This window comes from Melospiza melodia, chromosome 3, assembly GCF_035770615.1.
Source record: "Melospiza melodia melodia isolate bMelMel2 chromosome 3, bMelMel2.pri, whole genome shotgun sequence".
NCBI lineage: Eukaryota > Metazoa > Chordata > Aves > Passeriformes > Passerellidae > Melospiza > Melospiza melodia.
The window spans coordinates 58,689,570-58,711,945 of NC_086196.1; the positions used below are offsets into that span (position 1 = coordinate 58,689,570).

Here is a 22,376-nt window from a genome sequence, read left to right on the forward strand (position 1 = left end):
TTCTCACTTCTGTAATAACAGGTAACATAACTGTAGTCTGAGAAGTCTTGCTACACCTGTTTGGTAGTGTAATTAAGTGTGTGGTTAGATAGTAAGCATTACCCTTATTATGATGGTATGAGTTAATCTCCTTTAAAAATAATAAGTTCATCCTTCTAAGTGGTTTAATAAATAGACAGCTGTAGTAACTTTAAAAGCCTCAATTTAATAGTGCTAAATTTCAAGGGAGGGAGGGGAAGGGAAATGTTTTTTACTTCATCTACTTGTGCCTTTATATACAGGCTTGGATCCTTTAGGGTAAGGATCTCTCCATGAGCCTCAAAGCTGTTAGCTGTTTTGTTTCTCCATGGTAACAGGAGTACAAAGCAGTATGAGCATGTTACTGAAGTGGGGAGACATGACATCCTTTAGGAATGGCATTACATGTGAGGACTACAGCTCTCAGGCGATTCTGAATGAGGGTGTGTTCTAGCACAGAGGCACTGTCAATATGTGCAGATGTGCTCGTTTAAGGCAAGGCTTAGGGATACAAAGATGGCCTAAAAGAATCTATCAATCCATAAAGTTTGCAGTAGTAGATTATCAGACATTGGGGTTGATTAAACTCTTCCAGAAATATGACTCAACATGTGAAAAACCCTGTGCAAGATCATGGTCTAAACACAGGGCTCTGACTGAAGTTCAGATAATACAGAGTTATTGATATATTTTCAGTTTAAATTTGTTTACACACCAAAAAAAAAAAACCAAAAAACAAACAAAAAACCCCCCAAAACCATGAGGGTTGGATAGGCAAATGCTATCTAAATGAATGCAGAATTATCTGTAAGTTTCAGTCAGTAATCTTGCAATATTAACTAGCTTAATTTTGTTGTCACTTTGGCAGAACAGTGTATGTCAGGAGTCCCTCAGCAGAGTAGCTAAGATTGTTCTTTGATGAAGAAATGGATGAAGGCAATGATTTGGAGTGGTACAGCTTAATCACACACTGACCTCTCCTTTGCGTTGATGTACTCTTACCCTTTTCTTCTGCTATTGAGGTGACTCTGACTTACTGGACTGAAATAAAATTTTCTAGCTTGACCTTAGAGAAAGTTCTGGCAACTTTTTTCTCATCTGTACATATTGCATCTCTTCCTGAATTGGTTCCAACAAGCTGTTGTGTGGTGCTGGGTTCAGCTAACCTTGCCAACCAAGTCGAGTTTTCTCCAAGTAGATGTAGCCTGCCTGAGGACAGAGCAGTGTGCGTGCACGTGTGTGAAAGAGACTTTTCCTTGCACACTTAGAACAGGATGACTTTCTTGTCTCTCTCCCCTTCCTCTGGGGCAGGTAAATGTAATTTGTTCTGGTTCAGGAGGCCACACAATCTGTACCAACACAAGGCAACTTCGTGGCAAACCCACCTTCCCTTCTGTTGCGCTCCATACTGATCCTCTGGTGGTTTGACTTGCATTTCTTTTCCTGCAATTGAAAATTAGTTCTTTATCTGGGCTCCCTAAGGAAGCCAACTTGTAGATCTGTGCTGCCTTTCTGCTCACGTGAAATCCTCTCCGCTCTGTTTTCACCTTACTTTTGACTGAATTGGAGAAATCCAAAATTCGATGCCTGTGCAACTCGTGTGGCTGGGGAGAGCCCCACGCACAGAAGGGAGAGGCAGGGGGAAGAAGAGGGAAAGCTGCGCAGTTTCGGTGAGCGGATTAGCCCCGTGCCGAGCTCCAGATTAGGAGTCCGTGCTCTGGAGAACCTTTGTTATCGCCGGCTGTGGCTGAGGCTCAGCCCCGTGCCTGCCTCCCGGTGCTGCGGAACGGGGCAGCCCCGCTCCCGCCCTTACATAACCGCGTTAGCAGGGCTGTGCCAGGGACCCGCTCCGAGCAGCAAGGCCCCTTTCCTAAGCCCATACGCAACAAAGCGTGCGGGGCCAGGCCCGACGTGGGCGCAGAGGAGCCAGGGGGATGAGGACAGGGTGCTGCTGCGAGGCTGTGGCAGGAATGTGCGTCCCTGGTGGAGGGGGGGCATTTCGGTGGGGCTGTCGCCTCAGGCGGGCGGGAGCTGGCACGGGGGTGGCTGGCAGCGGGCTCATTGTGCCGGAGCGCTGTATCTATCGGCCGCTTGGCCGCCGCCGAAGAAGCCGGCGGGCCAGGGGCGGCGGGGAGCGCTGCGCTCGGGCGGGTATTTACGGTAATGCGGGCGTTACGGTAGCGCGGGAGGGCCTACGTGCGCGGGGGCGGGGCGGCGCGCGCGCGGCGCCGGTGCGTGCGCGGCCCCGCGAGGCGCGTCTCCCTCGCGAGCTCGCGGTGAAAGGATTTGGCGCCAGGCGGGTCCGGCTCCGCAGCTCCCGCAGCCGCACGAACCCCCCGCGCCTCCCGCCCGCACCCACCGCCCGCCGGGGCACTGACACACCGCACGCACAGCCAGAGCCGCCCGTCTGTCCCTGCTCGCCGCCGCCCGCGCGCCGCCCAGGGACCGAGCCGCCAGTGCCGCCGCCGCCGCCATGAGCTGCTCGCCCGTGAACGTGAAGAAGCTGAAGGTGTCGGAGCTGAAGGAGGAGCTGAAGAAGCGGCGCCTCTCCGACAAGGGCCTCAAGGCTGAGCTCATGGAGCGGCTCCAGGCCGCGCTAGACCAGGAGGAGGCCGGCGGGGGCGGCCCCGCCAGCGGCGCGGCCGAGCCCGGCAACGGCAGCGTGGAGGGGGAGGCGGCCGAGAGCGGCGGGGGCGCCGCGCAGCTCCGCCAGGGGGGAGGCCCCGGCCAGGCCGCGGCCTCCGCCATGGAGGACGACGACGAGGAAGGGCTGGAGGCCGCCGATGGCGACGCCATGGAGCTGGGCGAGGAGAACGGCGAGCGGGCCGGGGGCGGCCCCATGGAGGAGGAGGCGGGCGGCGAGGAGGAAGAAGAGGAGGAGGAGGAGGATGAGAACGGCGACGACCAGGGTTTCCAAGAGGGGGAGGACGAGTTGGCCGACGAGGAGGAGGCCGCGGCCGGAGACGCCAACGGCCACGGTGACCAGCAGCCGCCGCAGCCCCAGCAGCCGCAGCAGCCCCCTCCGCTCCTCCCGCCGCGCAGCGCCGCTGCCGCCAAGGAGGCTCCCGGCAAGAGCGCCGGGGGCGCCTCGGGGCCCGCCGCTGCTTCTGGCCCAGCGGGCCCCGCCAAGCAGCAGCAGCAGCAGCAGAAGAAAGCGGAAGGCGGCGGCGGAGGCGGCCGCCCCGGGGCGCAGGGCGCCGGGGGTGAGTGAGCGTGGCGGCGGGAACCGGGGTGGGGGCTCATTAATCCCAGCCCCCCCGCCATGACGGGGGTTGCCCGGCCGGGGGGGGGCGGGGGTGTGGGGGTGGTTTCCGGGGCGCGCGCGGGAGGACGTTGGCGGCCCCGCGCCTCGTGCTGGCCCAGCGGGGGGGGGGGGAGGGGCGCGGGAGGAGGGGCGGCCGAGGGGCCGCTGGGGCGCGCTGTGCATTGTGCGCGCGGGGCGCGCCTGACGTCACTTCCGGGCTGGGCCGCCGCCGCACGGGATGGCGCTGGGAAGGCCTGGCGGTACAATGGAGGCGGGAGCAGGAGGAGGAATCCCTTCCCTGGGGCTCCCGCCCGCGGCCCGCCGGGAGGAGGCGCAGTCGTGCGCATCGCACGGTGCCCTTGCGAGCGGCTGGCTATGTCCCGCTGCCTCCGTGGTGGGCGGGTGGTGATGGTGTTGCGGGTTTGGAGGCGCGGCGGGTCAGGAGGGTTTTTTTATCATTTTAGTTTTTTCTTTTTTTCTTTTCTTTTTTGTTTTTTTTTTGTGATGGTTTAAGTGGGGCTCATAACATTGAGGGCCGTATTGGCTGCTGCGTGGTGTATTGGCGACTTCCGTTTGCTAAATCTTTTCTGATTGGCGACTAGTTTTGAGTCTCCCGTGAAAATTCAACATACTGGGCTTTACCTTAATAACATAGTAAAATTCCTTTCTAAGATGTTACTGCTTATCTCATGCTGTAGCTTGCTGCAGTGTGCAAAGTCGAAACCGTTATATCGATTTTATTTCCAATTAAAATAAAACTTACAGTAATGTAAATTATTCATTGCTTCTGTTACAGGAGATGGTAAAACGGAGCAAAAGCCTGGTGAGAAGAAGAGGGGAGTAAAGAGACCACGTGAAGACCATGGCCGAGGATACTTTGAATACATTGAGGAAAACAAGTATAGCAGGTAAACAGAATTGGTGCTGGGCAGCATTTTGTGATGAGGGGGAATAGAGTACAGAAGTGTTGTTGTAACTTCGTGAAAATACATGTAGCCTTATTATGTTTTGTTTGGTTTTGTTTTCTCAGGGCCAAGTCCCCTCAACCACCTGTTGAAGAAGAAGATGAACATTTTGACGACACAGTGGTTTGTCTTGATACTTGTGAGTAAACACACTTTCCTTTGCTCTGGAAAGGTGTGGTGTTAAGGCTTCTAATCTTAATGCCACACTTTCTGAGACAGGGAGGATAACATTTGTTGATTTTCATTACAGGTAACTTTAAAAAAAAACCAAGAAAAATACTGTATTTCCATCCATTTTTAGCAAACAAAAGAACAGAAGGCTATGAGTATGTTAGCAGTAATAAGCTTGTTTTTCCTATGAATTCTGTAGTGATAGACAGTTCTGTGAAGAAATCTTAACCAAAACCCTAATCTGGTGTGGAAGCTTAGGTGGGTAAGTGTAGAGTGCACATAGAACACCCTGCAGACAGCTCGATGGGACAGCTGTCCAGCACTACTGCCCAGAAAGCTGAGAGACAGCAGCATAAGTGCTTACAAAATACACTTGGGGAAGGGAGCTTCCTGCATAACTACCCCTATTTAGTGGAGTGCTCTTTCTATCTTTTAATAAATTTAACAAAATCTAATAATGCCTCCTCAGAAATGACCCATTCATGTAACCTGTGGGTGTGTGGGCTTTGGGTGGTGGTTTGTGCAAGTGGGATGGCTAAGAGACTTGGTCAGCAGAGCATAGAAGTTGAGAAGTGTCTGCAAACGGGGGGTTTTTTTGAGGCAGATTATAAACATCATTATTACTGTAACATTCCATTATGGCAGAGTTAACATATGTATTCTTGGGGGTAAGTATAAGGACTCAGCACAATATTAGAAAACTTGAAGTAATGCTTGAACTTGTTGGATTCTTACAGTGCCATGGAAGGAAAGCTTAACTTTTGGCATTGTCTGGTATATTTGTTAGAAGTTTCAGGTGGTTTTATTCCACAAGAAATGGTTTGAAATGGAAGGAGGTATTAGTTTACAGTCACGTAAATTACTGGATATGCCATCCCTGACATTTTGCTAACTAAGTCTCAAGTTTCTAGCTGCTAACCTGGTGAGTAGCCACTCCTGTGGGAGCTTTGGATTTTTCCAATAGCTGAGTAAATAACTGCTTTTCATTATTACTGTTTCTAGTAATAATAGCATTTTCTAGCGGAAAATCTTGTTACTGGACAAGTTCTGATTTAAGGTGTTGGCAGACTCTCTAGAGATAAGATTTAAACAAAGCTGTAAGGCTGAATTGTGTAATGAATTGGCACTGTCTTCTGGATAGTGATCCAGACATGTAAGAGGTTTAGCCACTCTTAAGTGCCTTTTATTGCCTGTGTCTTACAAAGAAGCTGTAACTTCAAATTCTGTTTCTCATCTCCCATTCTAAAGGTAGCCTGCAAAGGTGGGTTTCTTCTCTATGATTTTATCTGTTTTTTAACAAATAAGAGTTAGCAGTACTAATGAGAAGACACTTGGATCACTAATAGTATATTTGAGTTTGGGGATGGCTGTATGCAAACAAAACAAAATCTTGTGCAGAAGAGTTGCCAGTAGTACAGAGCAAGCTGCATTTTAGTGTATTCTGGCATCCTGCAGGTTTTATACCAGAACAGAATTCCTCACTGTTTTGCTCATTTTGCTCCTTTCTTGTAACCATCAGGTAGGTTTGGAGCTGCTTCTGTGGATTCCTTGCTCTGGGGAATTCAAGTGTTGCATGCTGCACCTCTTGTTACCATTTGGCATTGTTTTTCTGAAACCTACTGGGAGATTCATTTGCAATTTCATGGTGTGCAGCTCTGAAGATGCTTGTAAAACCAAGGTTCTGCTTAGGTTCTTGGGGTGATAGGTGAATTCAGCGTGTAGGTCGTGTTTCTGGACTGAAGTAGGTTCTCTTAGCACACTCTGTGTACTTAGCATATCTGCATCTGACTTAACTGCCGTTATTTTAATAGACATAATCTAATTTGACTTGCTAATCGACTGTATTAACCAAAGACTACATTCAGTACTTAGATAAAAACATTAGTGTTCACATTTACTTCTTAGCAGCCCTTGGGCTTGAGCAGTGAGACTGCTTCAGAGTCTGCTCTCTAGAGGGTACTGGAGAGCACAATGCCGATGGCTCGGTGTGGTGGAGAGAGGTAACTGACAGAGGGTTCAAACAGATGCAGATGGAAAAAATAGAGGGAATTTGTGTGACAGAAGTGAAGATGGGTTAGCTAGCTTTTCCTAAGATTCTGGCTGATCTTCAGTCTGCAGTTCCATCTAGGCATGTTGCTTCTCTGAAAGATCCTGGGTACTTGCTGACAGTTTGTCTTTAAAATCACTCTTAAAAGCTGGCATTATCTTTAATGCATAAAATTGGACACCTGTGCTTAATTTTGTAATCAGAGTAAACAGAATAATTTTTGTGTTAACAGATAACTGTGACCTGCATTTTAAAATCTCAAGAGACCGGTTTAGTGCTTCCTCTCTGACCATGGAAAGCTTTGCTTTCCTTTGGGCTGGAGGGAGAGCCTCCTATGGAGTTTCTAAAGGCAAAGTCTGCTTTGAGATGAAGGTGAGTTAATGTTTATAGGAGACTTTTGCATACTTAAATGTAGTATTTATACTTGTCACAATTTTTGGACTTGGTTGAAACAAACTGATGTGAACAGGACTCTTGAACGGCCTTCTCTTAAAAGAAGATGGCTCAGTTTGCAAAACTATTTTCTCTTTTATAATAACTTTGATTTAACAAACAAACAAAAAACAGAAATTTTAAAACAACCCACAAAACACTACATTTGTTCTGAATATGAGACTATTGGTCTTATATTTTAATCATTAGTTCTATTTGTCATCTCATGCATCAACACTGGAAGTATTTTTATACTCTCTACTCAGAAGTTTGCTTGTGCTTTCTGAAAATTACTGAAAGCTTGACTTATTTTTTTTTTAAGAAATACAAATTATCCCGACGGCCCTTTCTGGTTCTGCCTAGTCTTTTAGTTTGATCTGCTCTAGGCATGGATTTGTGCTGGATGACCTCTAGAGGTCCCTTTCAACATCATTAACTCTGACGTGATGCATTGAATGTGAGTATTTAGCACTTAGTTGAATTTTGAGAACAAGAGTTCTCCTGAAGAGTAAGAAAGGCAAAGAACAATCAGCCTTCTAATAAACTGATTTCTCCAGCTTGTTAATGGAAGAGGAGCAAAACCACAAGGCTTGAATTTATTTTTCTTCTTCCTTTTTGACTTAGCAGTGTTAAAGGCTTCTTTGCATATGATGGGCCTGTGTATATTAATCTGTTCTCTTCCCTAGTGCTCTCAAATGTAGCTGTTACCATGAGAATTGGGTAGTGATCCCATTATGCTACCTTTTGCATGCAGTGATTTCTGTATCTGTTGATACCTGTAACTTTAGAAGGCCAGTGAAGTGAAGTTTATGTCGCTGTTTATTGTCCTGTTTGCTTTAAAACGAGTTTCAGCTCAGTCACCTGACTGGAATAGTTCCAGAGATTGATAGGATACTGATGGGCTTTCCATTTTACTTTTAGTAAAGTTTCTAAAGACAGTTAAAAAACAGCTGGCTGCATGTGGATTACAGTGCATTTAGGTGGTTTGCTGGGGTTTCTGGGGTGTTTTTGTTTGTTGCCTTTTTTTTTAAATCTGGTTATGTTGTTTGGAAGCTGGCAGCTTGCCCAGGAAGTCTGCTCACAGAGAAAAGGGATAGTGTAATACTTTCCCTCTAAGAAGCAGGTTTTTTAATACAATGCACATTTTCTTAGCTAAGTAATACACTGTTAGTCCCAGCTTCATGGCAACTCTGTTTTTTAATAAATATTTGTATTGATTGTGATTTTAATACAATGTCAATAGGACTTAAGGCTTTTGACCACTGACAAGGGACTGCTGTGACAAAGTGATGAAGATTTATGGTATCTTCATTGCTAAGTCAGGAGGTAGAACTGTTTAGTCACTAGCTGCAGTTTGATATTCTTGGTCATGTTTTGTTTTTGCTGAAGGTGATCACTTAAACTTTGCAGAGATTTAACCAAAGTGTGAAGGTTCAAAATGTTACCTTTTGTTCTTCCATCTTGTTAGTGTATAATAAATACTGCTTACCTTTTACTGAATAATTTAAAAATAGGTTACAGAAAAGATTCCTGTTAAACACCTGTATACAAAAGACATTGACATACATGAAGTGCGAGTTGGCTGGTCACTGAACACAAGTGGAATGTTGCTTGGTAAGACTTAAATACTTAAATGTTTAATTGCTTTTGTGTTTATGTGGCTGAAGTTTAAATTGTTTTTTCCTGAAGCAGGGGGAACAAGCTTAGTGACTGTAATCTATATGTTGTGAAAAGTGGTCTTAATTTGAGTCATTCTCTGAATGTGGTATGAGAAAGTTCATTACTAGGACCAAATAAAGTCATTAAATATTCAGGCATGTAAGGGTTAGGACCATAATTTCAGAATTAATTCTCCCAATGATTATGTATGGGTTATGGAGAATATTGTTAAGTACTTGACAAGATAAAAAATTTGTCTTTTTCATGTAGTGTCAAAAGTAGAAGAGGGGAGTTGCCCTTCCCTCCACTTCTAAAGGGTAGTGCATGGTATAAAATTTAACCCATGGTAATTGCATTATCTTTTTTCTTGCTTGGTGGGAAAATCCTTATTTCTGAAAATAGCTGGAAAGAAAGAAGTACAACTTCATTATATATGAAAAATGATGATGATAATATTTATAACTTGTTGCTGAAACACATATTTGGGGGAAATATTGGTGAGTTGGTGTGTTCTGACCTCAGCAACAGCTTTCTACTTAAGTCACACCTGAGTCCTTGTGTTTGACACTTCCTGTTAGCTTGTTCCTTGCAGCTTCATCCTCAGCTGTTGCATAGGCTGACTGCTAAACTCCCTTTAAAATGGGAGGGGTAAGTGCTCCTGGAGACTAACTTCAGAAAGCCTTTCTGACTACGTTACAGCAAGTATACCAGTGCGTAATCAGGTCTTCACAGTTTAAAATACTTGTTCGTATTTTATCTGACAGTTCAGCTTTTATTGAGAGCATAAATCTGGAACCAGCAGCGTAAAGCTTTTGAACAGGGATGAGGAAACGCTGCTGTTCTATCTCAAGTGAAAGTATTGAATAGAAGAATGAGCTTGTATAGCTATTGGGGGGTGTCATAGATGTTTTGGCATTAATAAAAATACTCTGAACAGCAGCTTATTTGAGTAGTTGTAAGGTGATTTATGTCTAAAAGGAAAAGCCTTTTTGTAATTAGTTTAAATTGTTCCTTCAGGTGAAGAAGAATTTTCTTACGGTTATTCTCTAAAAGGAATAAAGACATGCAATTGTGAGACTGAAGACTTTGGTGAGAAGTTTGATGAAAATGATGTGATTGCATGTTTTGCTGTAAGTTTTCACTTATATTTTCTTTTGAGGGGAAACATCCTTGAATTTTTAGACTGTTTTGATGTTAGAAGCAGTAAAGCAAATACATAAAATTATGGGAGCAAGACAAGTTGTTTAACATAGGCAGGCAGTAGAAACGGCAGCTATTACTAACAGTGACTGTTGGCAACATAGTTTCGTATTCGTGGACAAATGTCTTTTAAGGCCTTTTAACAAAAAATCAGATCTTGAACAAAATTATCATTGATAATGACTCATTAGAAGAGAAAATTTGTTGTTGTTCCTTTATGAAACAACAGTGTTACAGAAGTTGAGTGAACATAGCCAGTAGAGTGAAGTGATTAATTAACTGTATAAAGTGAGCTAATTTTATCCAAAATAATGCTTTGTCTGGAAACAGAATTTTGATGGTGATGAAGTGGAGCTCTCATATTCCAAGAATGGACAAGAGCTTGGTGTTGCATTCAAAATAAGCAAGGAAGTTCTTGATGGGCGACCACTCTTTCCACATGTTCTCTGCCATAACTGTGCGGTTGAGTTTAACTTTGGTCAGAAGGAGGAACCCTACTTCCCAGTACCTGAGGAGTACACCTTCATCCAGAAGGTCCCCCTGGAGGATAGGGTCCGAGGACCAAAGGGACCTGAGCAAAAGAAGGATTGTGAAGTAAGTTTCTTCTGATGATCTCAAAAGTTGTTAAAGCACATGGATGGAAATGGTTAGAGTTCAGGAGACTGTTCCATCTCACTCTGACATTTTTGTTTGCTTTAATACTTAGTGTCTTGTGACCTACTCACTACCACTACCTTCCCCACCCCCACAACCCCCTCAGCATGCATTAGGCTTTCTGGGCTAAGTTGTATATTAAAGAATATCTTTGAACTAGTATCTCAAATACAGAACATTTTGTCATAGGTGGTGATGATGATTGGCTTGCCCGGAGCTGGCAAGACTACATGGGTTACCAAACATGCAGCAGCAAATCCTGGAAAATACAATATTCTTGGGACAAATACTATTATGGACAAAATGATGGTAAGTGATAATACATTTTTATTTCTTGATATATTGAAAACTTGCTGTAAATGCAGGGTCTTTGGCTGCCATAGGGTTCTTTGGTATCAAAGAAGCTGGCTATTAGTTAGGTAGTGAGCATTGGTATTGAAGAAAAGACTGGCTTTGGCACTTGGTGCATGGTCTGGTTGACAAGAGTGGTGTTAGTTGGACTCGGTGATCTCAAAGGTCTTTCCCAACCTAATGGTTCTGAGTAAAGATTTTATTACCTTGCTGAGATGGGAATTCACACATTGCTGGATTCAGAAGCTTTTTTGTGGTCAAATGTAAGAAATAGTCAGCTGTTGTTGACTACTGAATGAATTTCTACTTCTCTATATATCACTGTTCTCAGAGCTGGAATTAGTATTGTGAGGAGTATACCTTGAACTGAACAGTACCGATTCTTGTGGAGTCTTTGTTTACAAATCTCTTACGTTCTGTGGAGAGTTGAGAATTTCAGTGATGAATTTGCAGCAGCTGTGGCCTTGAATTGAACAACCCTTGAAGTGTGTGGAAAGCATTTAGCAAAGAATGTCAGCCGTATGTGTCAGGACTACACTGACTAACTCTGGGAAATTCTCCATAGGTTGCAGGTTTTAAGCGGCAGATGGCAGACACTGGAAAACTTAACACACTGCTGCAGAGAGCTCCACAGTGTCTTGGAAAGTTCATTGAGATCGCAGCTCGCAAGAAGCGGAATTTCATTTTGGATCAGGTAGAAGCTTCAGTGAAAAACGGTTAAGGAAATTTTCTATAGGCTGTTTTGTAGTAATTAATTGGGATTAAAGTTATATTGTAATAGCAGTTGTTTCAGTTACTGACTTACTACTCATTCAGGGGCCACAAAGTTGAGATATTACTACAAATGCTTGTCTGAACTTCTCTAGATTTATGGGATGTGGGAGGAAGTTGTAACACATTGATACGAGCTCGTAACTTTGCATTATGCAGCATCTTTATGTCCAGTTATTTGTAAACTTCATTGCAAGCTCTTGTAGAGGTGAAGTCTATACACCATAAGTTGACTTCCTTAACTCTTACAATGACAGCTACGTGTAGTAAGTTACTGCATTTTTTTCAGACAAATGTGTCTGCAGCTGCGCAGAGGAGAAAAATGTGCCTGTTTGCAGGCTTCCAGCGCAAAGCAGTTGTTGTTTGCCCAAAAGATGAAGACTACAAGCAAAGAACACAAAAGAAGGCAGAGGTGGAGGGAAAAGATCTTCCAGAGCATGCAGTTCTCAAAATGAAAGGCATGGAACATAATCCTATACTGTGTTTTAGGATGCTGAGTATCTGTTTAACGGATTAAGTAAACGTGAAGTCTAAAAAACCACTTTATCTTAAACAGTTGTACTTATACAAAACTGGAAGACTATTGTAACTTGGTAGGATAACACTATATTGTGTTCCCTCTGCTGCAGTCCTTAACACTACTCAGTTACGGTGATACGCTTCATGCAGATGCACAAAGCTGTCTTGGCATAAAGTGCCCTATATACGTGATATATTTGGCAGAAACTGGTGTTCTGAGTGGAGGCTTATAAAAGAAAAAAAAAAGATAGGCAGAATGTTTTCGAGGTTTGGAACAGTACTGGCAACTCCATGAAGACCTGTTTATTTCCTTTGTCACTGTTATATTTCCTAAATGCTCAGATTATGTAATTTTGTCCCTGTGCTGGGGGGATGCAGCGGGTGGGAGGAAGAATAGGGGATAGGTGGTTTAATTGCGGCTTTGCTTATATCTGAATGTAGATGCTGAATACTCAGTGTTTTTGCAATTATAGGGAACTTCACACTGCCAGAGGTAGCAGAATGTTTTGATGAAATAATCTATGTAGAGTTGCAAAAAGAAGAAGCTCAGAAGCTTTTGGAACAGTATAAAGAAGAAAGTAAGAAAGCTCTTCCGCCAGAAAAGAAGCAGAACACTGGCTCAAAGAAGAACAAGAAGAGCAATAAAAATCAGTTTAATAGGGGTCAGAGAGGACGTGGAGGATTCAACATGAGGGGCAACTTCAGAGGAGGAGGTGAGCCTGGAAATAAATATGTGACTTCTGGAGGTTGCTGCTGCTGGGGAAAAGGTTGTAGTACTTGCATTGCAGTTATTATGTAGAGGGAGCCTTGATCTCAATTTCATTAAGTTTAACATTTTAGTACAAAGTTAATGGTCCATCCTAAATGAGAGGCTTTTCAGACCTTGGATTGCACTGTTCATCTTGGTGTAGGAAATCTGTAAGACCTAACAATTACTTGATTGAAGTAACTCTCTCCCTTGCAGTCCCTGGCAATCGTGGTGGATACAACAGGAGGGGAGGCAACATGCCTCAGCGTGGCGGTGGAGGTGGCGGCGGTGGCGGTGGCAGCAGCGGAGCAATTGGCTACCCCTATCCTCGCGGCCCTGTCTTTCCAAGCAGAGGTGGCTACTCAAACAGAGGAAACTATAACAGAGGTGGAATGCCCAACAGGGGAAACTACAACCAGGTGATGCTTTGAGGGGGGACTGACTAGTTGAACTGCAGTACTTTGGATGTTGTTGACAGCTCTGGTGCCTGTGAGGAGTCACAGACTTGGTTGTGGTGCTACACTGATGGCATGCTGCAAGGCCTTTCTAGTTTAATGCATGTGCCCAGGGCTCTGAGTGTTGTGTAACAACTGCTGATGCACGAGGTTCATGTTAGGGCTGTACCTCTGTCCTGTTACAATTGAAGATTTTTACCACATGTGTGTGAAGGCTGGTCTCTGGGTTTTTGTGTGTTTCTTCCCCTTCCCCAACTGTTGTTTGGCCTGAGGGTCATAGTGTATCTTTATCAAACACGTAGAGAACTTTCTGAAAATAGCTCTGCACACAGAGTCTTTGTTTTGGTGTCTGGTGTCAAACGTGACTAATAAAGACACACTAGCTAGCTCTTACCTGATGGAATATCGGTGGAATTACTGGAAAAACAAAATTGGGATTACTGAAGAGCCAGCAGATGGAGCCCAAGCCAGTAAACACGGCTCAGGTTTGCCTAATATTGACAAACAGGGGAAAAGCAAAATTTTATCTACTTGTATCAATGTCCCTTTGTTGTACCTTAAGTTCTGTTGAAGTTTTGTGGGCTAGCTTGTCTATTTTCAGTTGTGTGACCCATATCCTTTTGTCTGATCAGATAACATATCCTTGTAGCAACTACAGCCTTTCCTAACTAAAAATAGACAAGCTCTTGTATTTTTAGTTGTCCTGGTGCATTTAGCAGCTGGAAATAGGGTGAGTCAAAACTGGATTAGCCAGCTTTCCAGACCAGGCAACAACAGTTGGAGCTGATTTATTAATTCTGAGGTTCTTGCCCCTGTGCTTAAAAAGCAGTTGCTTAGAGGGGAGGAAAGGAGGCTTTTGGTATTCTAGTGTTTTTGGTGGTGTGTTTTTCTATTAACCTGGGGCTGGTACTTCTATATGGTGTGCGATGTTTTGGTGGTAATAAAGATCAGTATTAGGACACTGCTAAAAATGCATCTAGATAAAGTAGTTAAAAACTGTTCTCCTCTTGCAGAACTTCAGAGGAAGGGGAAATAATCGTGGCTACAAAAACCAATCTCAGGGCTACAACCAGTGGCAGCAGGGTGTAAGTAGTCCCAACTTTACCTTTTTACTGATTGTTAACTTGAATGTTGTAAAATGCTGACTAAAATAAAGAGATGCATAGTCAAAAGTGGATAGCAAAATCTTCTAATGCTAGGTAATATCACTATAAATAGCTTCCTGTGCAAAACTTAATCTGCCTTGATGGTCTTGATATATCAAATACCAGCTGTGGCTTAATGTTCTTAATGGTATGTAGTACTTGGCTTCACATTACTGCTGTGAAGTGAACTTTTAACTGCCTTCAGTTGTTCAGGAGCTTGCTGCTGTTGGAGAGGACTTTAATCTTCTCAAGTTCCAGGGGAACTAGACATTTGCTAAATGCTTTTTTTCCCCCCCAAAGTAAGAAACTTAACCATTATGTGATTGCAGGTTAAAGCTAACTATTTATTAATCTGTTGCAGCAATTCTGGGGTCAGAAGCCATGGAGTCAGCATTATCACCAAGGATATTATTGAATACCCAAATAAATGAACTGATACATATTTCTCCAAAACCTTCACAAGAAGTCGACTGTTTTCTTTAGTAGGCTAACTTTTTAAACATTCCACAAGAGGAAGTGCCTGCGGGTTCCTTTTTTAGAAGCTTTGTGGGTTGATTTTTTCTTTTCTTTTTTTGTACATTTTTAATTGCAGTTTTAAAGTGATTCGTAAGAGAACCTCAGCATTGTGCACGAAAAGAGAATGTGTCAGTATTTCAGGGTTCTACATTTTATTCTGTAAAATGTGACTTTTTTTTTACCACAACAAAAGTAAAACGTTGCTTTGTACCTGGTGTCTTTTTATTAAAGAATTTTCTCCTTTTTCCCCATCCCCCAATTTCTAAGAAACAGTCGTGAGTCATGTCACAATATGATAGAAATGTTAGCAACCAGATTAGTATGGAGGCATCTTAGTAGCCCTCAAATACCATGAGATTATGTAAAGCTCCCTATTACACTCCATCCTCTCTATGAAGCTCTTGGGTGGGGAGGGGAGGAGGGGGAGGCAAAAGTTTCTGGCAATAACTAGGACTTTTTTGTAACATTTGGAACTCAATAAGATGTTGGGGGCAAAGAGGAAACCTGGGGCTAAATAGTGATGGTGGAGTGTATGTAGAAGCTCTTAAAGTTGTAAAACTCGGTTGCTTTATTTGTGGAGGCTCAAACTTGTGAAGGTACAACACCATAATTTTTTTTCCATTTGTTCTGCATTTTGATTCTGAAAAGAAGCTGGCTTTGCCCATTTCTTATTAAACAAAACTTGTTGTAAATCCAGTTGTCTAATGGGATCTATATGAAGTTAGCTGTGTGTCTGTATAACTCTTTCCCCACAAAATACTGTATACCTAGTGTGCTTGTAGTAGTTACCTCCACCATTTTGTAAGCTAATGAAACTGTGAGTCACCCATTTTATATCTTAATTTTTAATCATGTCAATTCTCAAATGGGTGTATCTCCTTAGCCTGCTGATTCCTTTTCTCTTTAAAGAAAGTGGGTGGAGAAGTTTAACTCTAGACGTTTGTTTGCAATAAAATAAATTCATTTTACTCTTGTTTGGGATTGTCGCCATCAAGGTCTAAAATCCCGTTAATGCTATAAAGAGGAAGAGAATGTACGAAAGCAACAATGTTGGACAGTTAAACTCATTACTGTACATGCTGAAATACTTGTGTTTCTTTAAAAAACTGGTGGTTGCTCTGTTAGAGATCTATCACATGTATAATTCACAGTTTAACATGGTTGTGTGTATAGGGCAAAAGTCTTTGAGTTGCGCTTGCATCATGTAAATCCACTTAACCTCTTTATTGTAAAATAGCCATTAGGGAAGGAGCAGGAGGAGGATTTGGACAGGGAGTAGGACGGGAGGAAGGATTGTCATGGAGTTTAACAGAGCTTCAGTTTGTTTTAACTGTTATTTTGTTCAGCTTTATGCTTCTGTAAAATTGTAGTGGCAATGTTAGCTGCTAACTTGCGTTCTAATGCCGTAAGACAGGGAAGAGATGTACCCATTGTGAGAGGGACACGGGGTACACGTGAGAGCACGTGGCACTGCTGCCATCAGGGCCCTGGAGGGTGCTGGCAGTCCCCGTGGCAGTGTATGGACAAGCAGAGGCTTCCTGGCAGCAGCCTAGAGCTCGTGTGCTGTGCTTGAAACCTTTCTCCAGTGTTAGTCAATTTCTAGTAGTCTTCAGAAGTAAAGATAAGCTTGTGTTGCTCTTCTAGCCTTTATAGCAGATGCCATTGCATATTGACATTAAACATTAACAGCACCACCTCCTTGTTAATAGTGCTTTAAATCATCCCTTTTACTTTGAATGAGAAAAATGTAAATTGTCTTAAAAGAAACATTATTTAATGAAATTTGGGGAATTGAAACCCAAATATGTTTTGCTGAAATGGAGTTTTCTTTAGACTTGCAAAAAAAAGTTTAGTGTAATTAAAATCCATTTCCCTTCTACCCTCCTCACAAGAACTAACACTTTGTATGGAGTGCTGATCCTTTGCTTATTTTGGTACTCTATAAAATGATATAGTCTTAAACTAAAATATAAGAGCCTACACTTACTATGTGGTTGTAAAGCCTGTATTTCAATTCAAAAGTCTGGGATGTTTTGTTTTCAGTTTCTTTGCTGTATGGTGTTTAAAAAAAACCCCAACAAAACAGCCACACGTGAGATGCTTCAACTCTCACACTCAAAAAGGAGTATCCTGTTTCTATTAAAAATACTCCTCCCCAACAAAAGCTGTTTTGGTTAGTTCAGCACTATCTGAGGAACAGAATTCAGGAAAGCTTCAGCACATGCTCTACCTGGGACACGTGTAGCTCAGAGAGGGGGTGGAAAAGTCCACGTACATCCTGCTCGTGATTTGTCACAGTTGAGTGGAGAGCAGCGCTTGCGTGGAGCCGTGTATGCAGCCTGGGTCCGCCCACACACTCACTCTCAACGTAGCTCTGTCTATTCCTAGAGAAGGGATTTATTTTGCCATGTGAAAATGGCTTTTAAAGAGAAGCAGTTGCCTAAAGAGTCACTAACACTAAAATACCCACAGTTTGCATTTAGAAGGGACAATATGAAACTTAGCTGGTGGCTATAGAAGGGTAAGGAGGGCACGGCAGTACATGGCCAAAAGGAGAGGGCTGAGCCATCTGTCACATTCAGTGATTCCTTGCAGCTTACAAGGGTTTGTTTACATGCAGCAGAGTACTTGGATTAGAGCGGCCCGTGCTGCTGGTGGCGGTGGCACAGACAGTGGCCTGCAACACTGAGGTTTGGGTTCATGTTTTGGGGTGCTTTTCCTTTTGGAGTGCAAACTGGCTTTGGCTTTTTCTACCTGAGATGGGGTTTTTCCCTTGCAAGAGTACAAACCTGGGTAGCTTCGGGCTTAGCTCTGCCAGCGGGACCATGGCCCGTGGTGCCTGTGCAGCTGTTGGCAGCAGTGCCGGTGCCGGTGGGGCTCTCCTGCAGCCCTGTGGGATGCAGCCGCTGCCACCTCACCCAGCCATCCTTCAGCGGGGGCCGTCCGGCCGGGCTGCAGGCTCAAGGCCGGGCTGCGCTGCGTGTCCCGGGAGGAAGCGCCCGCTTAACAACCAAACAAACTCCGGCTGTATTGCTGCCTCTGCTGGTTACAGTCGCTAGGATACGCGCTGTGTACCTGGAGGTGCTTCCCCGACACGCCGCGCTCTTGGCGAGGGCGGTGTCCTGCGTGAGAGGACTTTGTAAACAGCTGCGGGACATCAGGGCCAGGCTTTGGTTCTGGGGTGGCTTTTGGGATCCCTGTCCCCACGCCCGCGCTGCTGTCGGGAGCCGGCCTTTCCAGCCGCTGGGCTGCTTCCCCTGCTGCCCCGGGAGGAGCCGGCAGTGCTGCCGCCTGTGTGCGGTGCTCGGTGTGAGTGGCACCTGCACGGGAGCTCCTTTCAGTGCCTACCGCAGGACAGCCCAGCAGCGAGGAGAGTTTTAGACGCTGTGCCCACTTTTTGTGATAGTGGAATGAATTAAATCAGTCTTCTGGCTACGTCCTTGCAGTCCAAGCCACTTGCATTGAAAGAAAAATTCTTACTCATGATGTAAGCCACTATTTTCTTTTTCCTTGCAACACTCCAAGCACTGCTTTTAATAGAAATAGGTGATTAAGTCATATTTTAAGATTAGGAAGTTTCTTTGTCCGTGACCTTTTGAAAAACTAGGCCAGTGCTTTCTAACAGGGCAACCTCAGGCAAAGCCACAAGAAATCAAACTGAGCTGCAGAGACATGAAATACTTTGACACTTCTGCAGATGTTAGCTGCCAGGGGCTGGGCTTTCCCAAGCAGAGAAGCGTGCACACACTGTATTTGTGAACTAGCAAGGGAGGAGTAAGTACAGCTGGAGACAACTTGGCCCAAAGCACTGTGGATGGGGAAAGCTCCAGGGTGTCAGAAAAAGCTGCTGAGGAGCAAGTGAAACCCAGAGGAGCAGCTTTGTAACTCAGATGTGTAACAGCCTGGCCGTGGTGAAGTTAGAGCAGCGCGTCTCTCATGCACATCCTCATCCCAGGCAAAGCCCCCATGCAGGTGGAGAGGGGAGGAGGCCTTCTCTTTGAACAATGACAGAGCAGTGGTTAGTTTTGCGCAGCTTTTCTGCTTTGCTAGGCACCAGCCATCTCCTCCAGCACAGAAGGCCTCTCCAGAGCCAGCCCTTACAGGGAACTGGCTGAAATCAGGACTTGGCCAGCAATTCATTATTTTGGATGTTACTCTTGCCTTAGTTTGTCTTTCTGCCAGTACTGGGAGTGGCAGGAGGATTCAGCTATGTTGGTTGCTATGTAAACTTAGCTGTAGCTTAAAAGAGATGCTCAATGTTTAACATGTTGTCAACATCAATAGCAAAAAACAAAGGCAAGTGTAAAAAACCTAGAAATATAATTACTTGTGGGTGACTTGACATGCAAGTGTTACTTTAGAACAAGTTTTTGTTATCTCTTCTGGTTTAGTAGACAATCTTTGATCTACAGAGTACTTTTGGTCCTAGAACTGTGGGTAAGACATAGAGATGGGGGAAAGAATGAGTAAGTCTTGAAGGAGGTATTTACTTGTAATATCTTTTCCTGAAAGAAGTGACACTTGGGGTTTGCTCACATTTGGAGTTTGCTGAGAAACAAGAGTGAGGAAAGTTGAGCTACCAGAGGTGAGTCCACATGCAGCATCACGTGCAAGTTGTGAACAGCAGGGCTGTGTACCCAAAGCCTGGCACCTCCACACGCTGCACACTTTGTCTTCTCTGCTAAGTGCTCCCTGCTGCTGCCACAGCACCTGCAGTGCTGTGGGGCCTCCCACCCAGCCTTGGAGCACTGCATTGGAGAGAACAATTCCTGAAGGCAAAAAGGGATGCTCTTCAAAAAGGCTGTCCTCTGCATGGCACTGGGCTTTTCCTGCCTTGGGTTTTGCAGATTCTCTGTGTCTCTGTAGGTTGCAGAATCATAGAGATTTGCTTCTGGACATGGAGTCCATCCTCCCACTTGTGACAGGACTGGCATCTGTGCTCAGGTCAGCTGGGGCTTTGTCTAGAGATGCCTGAAAACCTGCAAAGGGTCGAAATTACCTGGCGTCTCTGGGCTGCCCCATGCACTGCCCTCAGAGCAAACCAGGCCTGTCCTCCTGCCTGGCCTGGAGCCCCCAGGCTGGAGTTTTGGCCATTGCCCCTGCCCCATCCCTGCAGCTACCAGGAGATGTTTGGCTCCATCTTTGTAACTGTCCTGCAGGTAATACTTGGCTCTTATTAGTTCACCCCACAGACTAAATCCAGCTCCTTCCACTGTCTTTCCACAGGGCAGGCCTTGAGCTCCATTGACATCTTAGGAGCCCATCACTGGAGTCTCCACATTTTTTTGACATCCTTGTTGAGCAAGAAGCCCAAAGCTGGGCAGCAATATTAGATGCACTGCTCAGCAGTGTCAGTGCTGGTGGGTAAATGCGCCTCTGCATTCACTGACCACATATTTCGTGATGGAGCCCAGACTGCAGGCTGACTTATGTGCAGAGAGAGCACTCTCCTGGCCCACATTCAACTTGGCAGCCACTCTAAGTCCCATCCTGTTCAGCAGGGCTGTGATTCAGCTAACTGCTTCCCAGCTTCTAGTGGACACCCCAACAGGCAAGCAGCTGCCCTATAAAAAAACAACAATAATAAAATCTAATCTATTGTTAAATAGTGAGACAAGCACCTCAAAAAGAAACATTAGTTGTAAATTACTTGTGCAAATTAAATGTCTTGTGTGTTTGCCCTGTTTAGTCTGAGAGACCTTGCAGAAAGCAGCTGCTATAGTTGAGTTCACTAAGAATTGCTTCAATACTTAAGTATCAGTGAACACAACATTTAAATGTCACCATCTGGGCATTTGGATCCCAGACCTAGGATATTCCATCAATCACACCTTTCGCATGAACTTGCCTGCCCCGTTGTTACAAGGAGAAGACTCTCCTGTGTGGAGCAGAGCCCACCAAGCATCACCAGCTGCCAAAGCTCGAGATGACTGCCTGCTTCCCGTATGTGGCTGCAAGAGGAGCTGCTTCCTCCGAAGGAAAGGAGGGGGGAGCAATCACTGGGATCCAGTGCTCCAGTCCGCAGGGCTGCACGCCCAGCCCAGCCCCGCTCGGCACGGAGGAAACTCCACAGTCCGCTCGGCGGTGGAGAAGCTGGTGGAGGCCGGGAGACACTTCCTGACAATCAGCGGCTCCCGGACATTCCTGGGAGGAGGAGGAGGAGGAGGGGGGGGCGGCGGCGGCTGCTGCTGCTGCTGCTGCTTCGGCGGCTGCGTTGGCACAGCCCCAGGATATTTATGTGCCTCCACAGCCTGGCAGCCGGCCAGCCCCTTTTCATTTTTTTTCCTCTAAGGAAACACCCGCAGAAGCGAAATGAGAGACTCCAACCGTTTCTTTCAGCAGATTCTCAGCAGACAATGAAGGAAAGTTTTCAGGAATGATCTTGTTTTTATAGGTACTTACTGCCTTGAAAGGTCCATTATTTACCAAGTCCAAGTATCCTTCTGTAGTTCCAGAACAATCCAGGGAAGATTACAGTGCTGGAAGCAACTGAAGGGCTGGTGGGGGAAGGGAGGGAGTGCATGGGCTCCTCCTGGGATGGTGGCTGTGTTCCAATTAGCATGGATCCCACAGGAGGCCGTCAGTAGAGGGACCGTGCTGCTGCTGTATCATTACCTAAACCCCTCTGAATTTTTTCCGGTTTGGTGCCATACCAGGAGTGTGTGACTTCACACCGAGCTGTGGTTTGTGGCATCTCAGAGCACTCCCGAGGCGTGTGGCTGCACGTGTGTGTGCACAGAGCCGTGTGCGGGGGCATCCCTGGCTCTGCTGGGACCAGCGGTGCTCCGAGGGAGCGGCTGCCCGGCCGTCTGCTCGGGGGCCGCTCTGTGACCCACTTAGGTGCTCTTAGATAAGGCTCCCTTTGGGTGACAGAGATGTACAGGCTGAGGGATGGTGTCCCCAGCAGAAGGATGAATGGTGACAGAGAAATTTCTGAGTAGAAATTAATGCTGACTGACTTTTGGGAAGGAGAGGGCTGTTGTTCTTGTTAGTGGGTGTAAGAAGCCCTCTGTGATTCTGCTTCAAGGGGACCTTGTGAGGTTTAGGTCTCACGAAGAAGAATGTGACACTGGGATGCTATCAGAGCTAAGAAACCGAGTCAAACAAGTTCTGTCATGGCCTCCCAGTGCTGCCTCAGGACAGCCCTCAAGGGCTTTAAATATTGGATGAAAGCTTTATCAGCACGGCATGTAACAATCACTGGTAGCTCCAGATTTCTTTGGGGGGGTCTGAACAGGGTACTTTTCCCTGTGTTTTGGGGAGCAGGCTGTTACAATTTATTTTTTTTTTTTTGCTCTGTATTTGCTCTGTGAAGGACTCCTGCAACAGGCATTTGTGGAAATGTATCAGTCCAGTAATAACCCTGTTAATGGCTTTTCATCTTCAGAGATATTGCCACTATCTCAGCCAGAGCCTGAACGTTTCCTGAAAGGGAGGGGTATTAGCTTCCCTTTAATTGCTTAAGTAACACAACAAAGAGG

At 45.3% G+C, this 22,376-nt stretch overlaps 1 protein-coding gene across 1 annotated transcript; it reads left to right on the plus strand.

Annotated features, from left to right (window-relative positions):
- The first annotated feature begins 2,440 nt into the window (after positions 1-2,440).
- On the plus strand, positions 2,441-16,589 carry HNRNPU (heterogeneous nuclear ribonucleoprotein U). The gene is made up of 14 exons (XM_063151909.1): positions 2,441-3,221; positions 4,059-4,170; positions 4,293-4,366; positions 6,678-6,817; positions 8,392-8,491; positions 9,554-9,666; positions 10,067-10,330; positions 10,580-10,699; positions 11,307-11,435; positions 11,802-11,970; positions 12,505-12,744; positions 12,996-13,198; positions 14,248-14,319; positions 14,741-16,589. The coding sequence occupies exons 1-14, from the start codon at positions 2,492-2,494 to the stop codon at positions 14,792-14,794; spliced, it is 2,520 nt and encodes an 839-aa protein (XP_063007979.1). The 5' UTR covers positions 2,441-2,491; the 3' UTR covers positions 14,795-16,589.
- The last annotated feature ends 5,787 nt before the right edge of the window (positions 16,590-22,376 follow it).

Excerpts from the sequence above, each read along its gene's own strand:
- HNRNPU (XM_063151909.1), top strand. The coding sequence starts at position 2,492 with ATGAGCTGCTCGCCCGTGAACGTGAAGAAGCTGAAGGTGTCGGAGCTG. Across the intron at positions 8,492-9,553 it reads CACAAGTGGAATGTTGCTTG|GTGAAGAAGAATTTTCTTAC; the intron begins GTAAGACTTAAA and ends TTGTTCCTTCAG. Across the intron at positions 10,331-10,579 it reads AGCAAAAGAAGGATTGTGAA|GTGGTGATGATGATTGGCTT; the intron begins GTAAGTTTCTTC and ends ATTTTGTCATAG.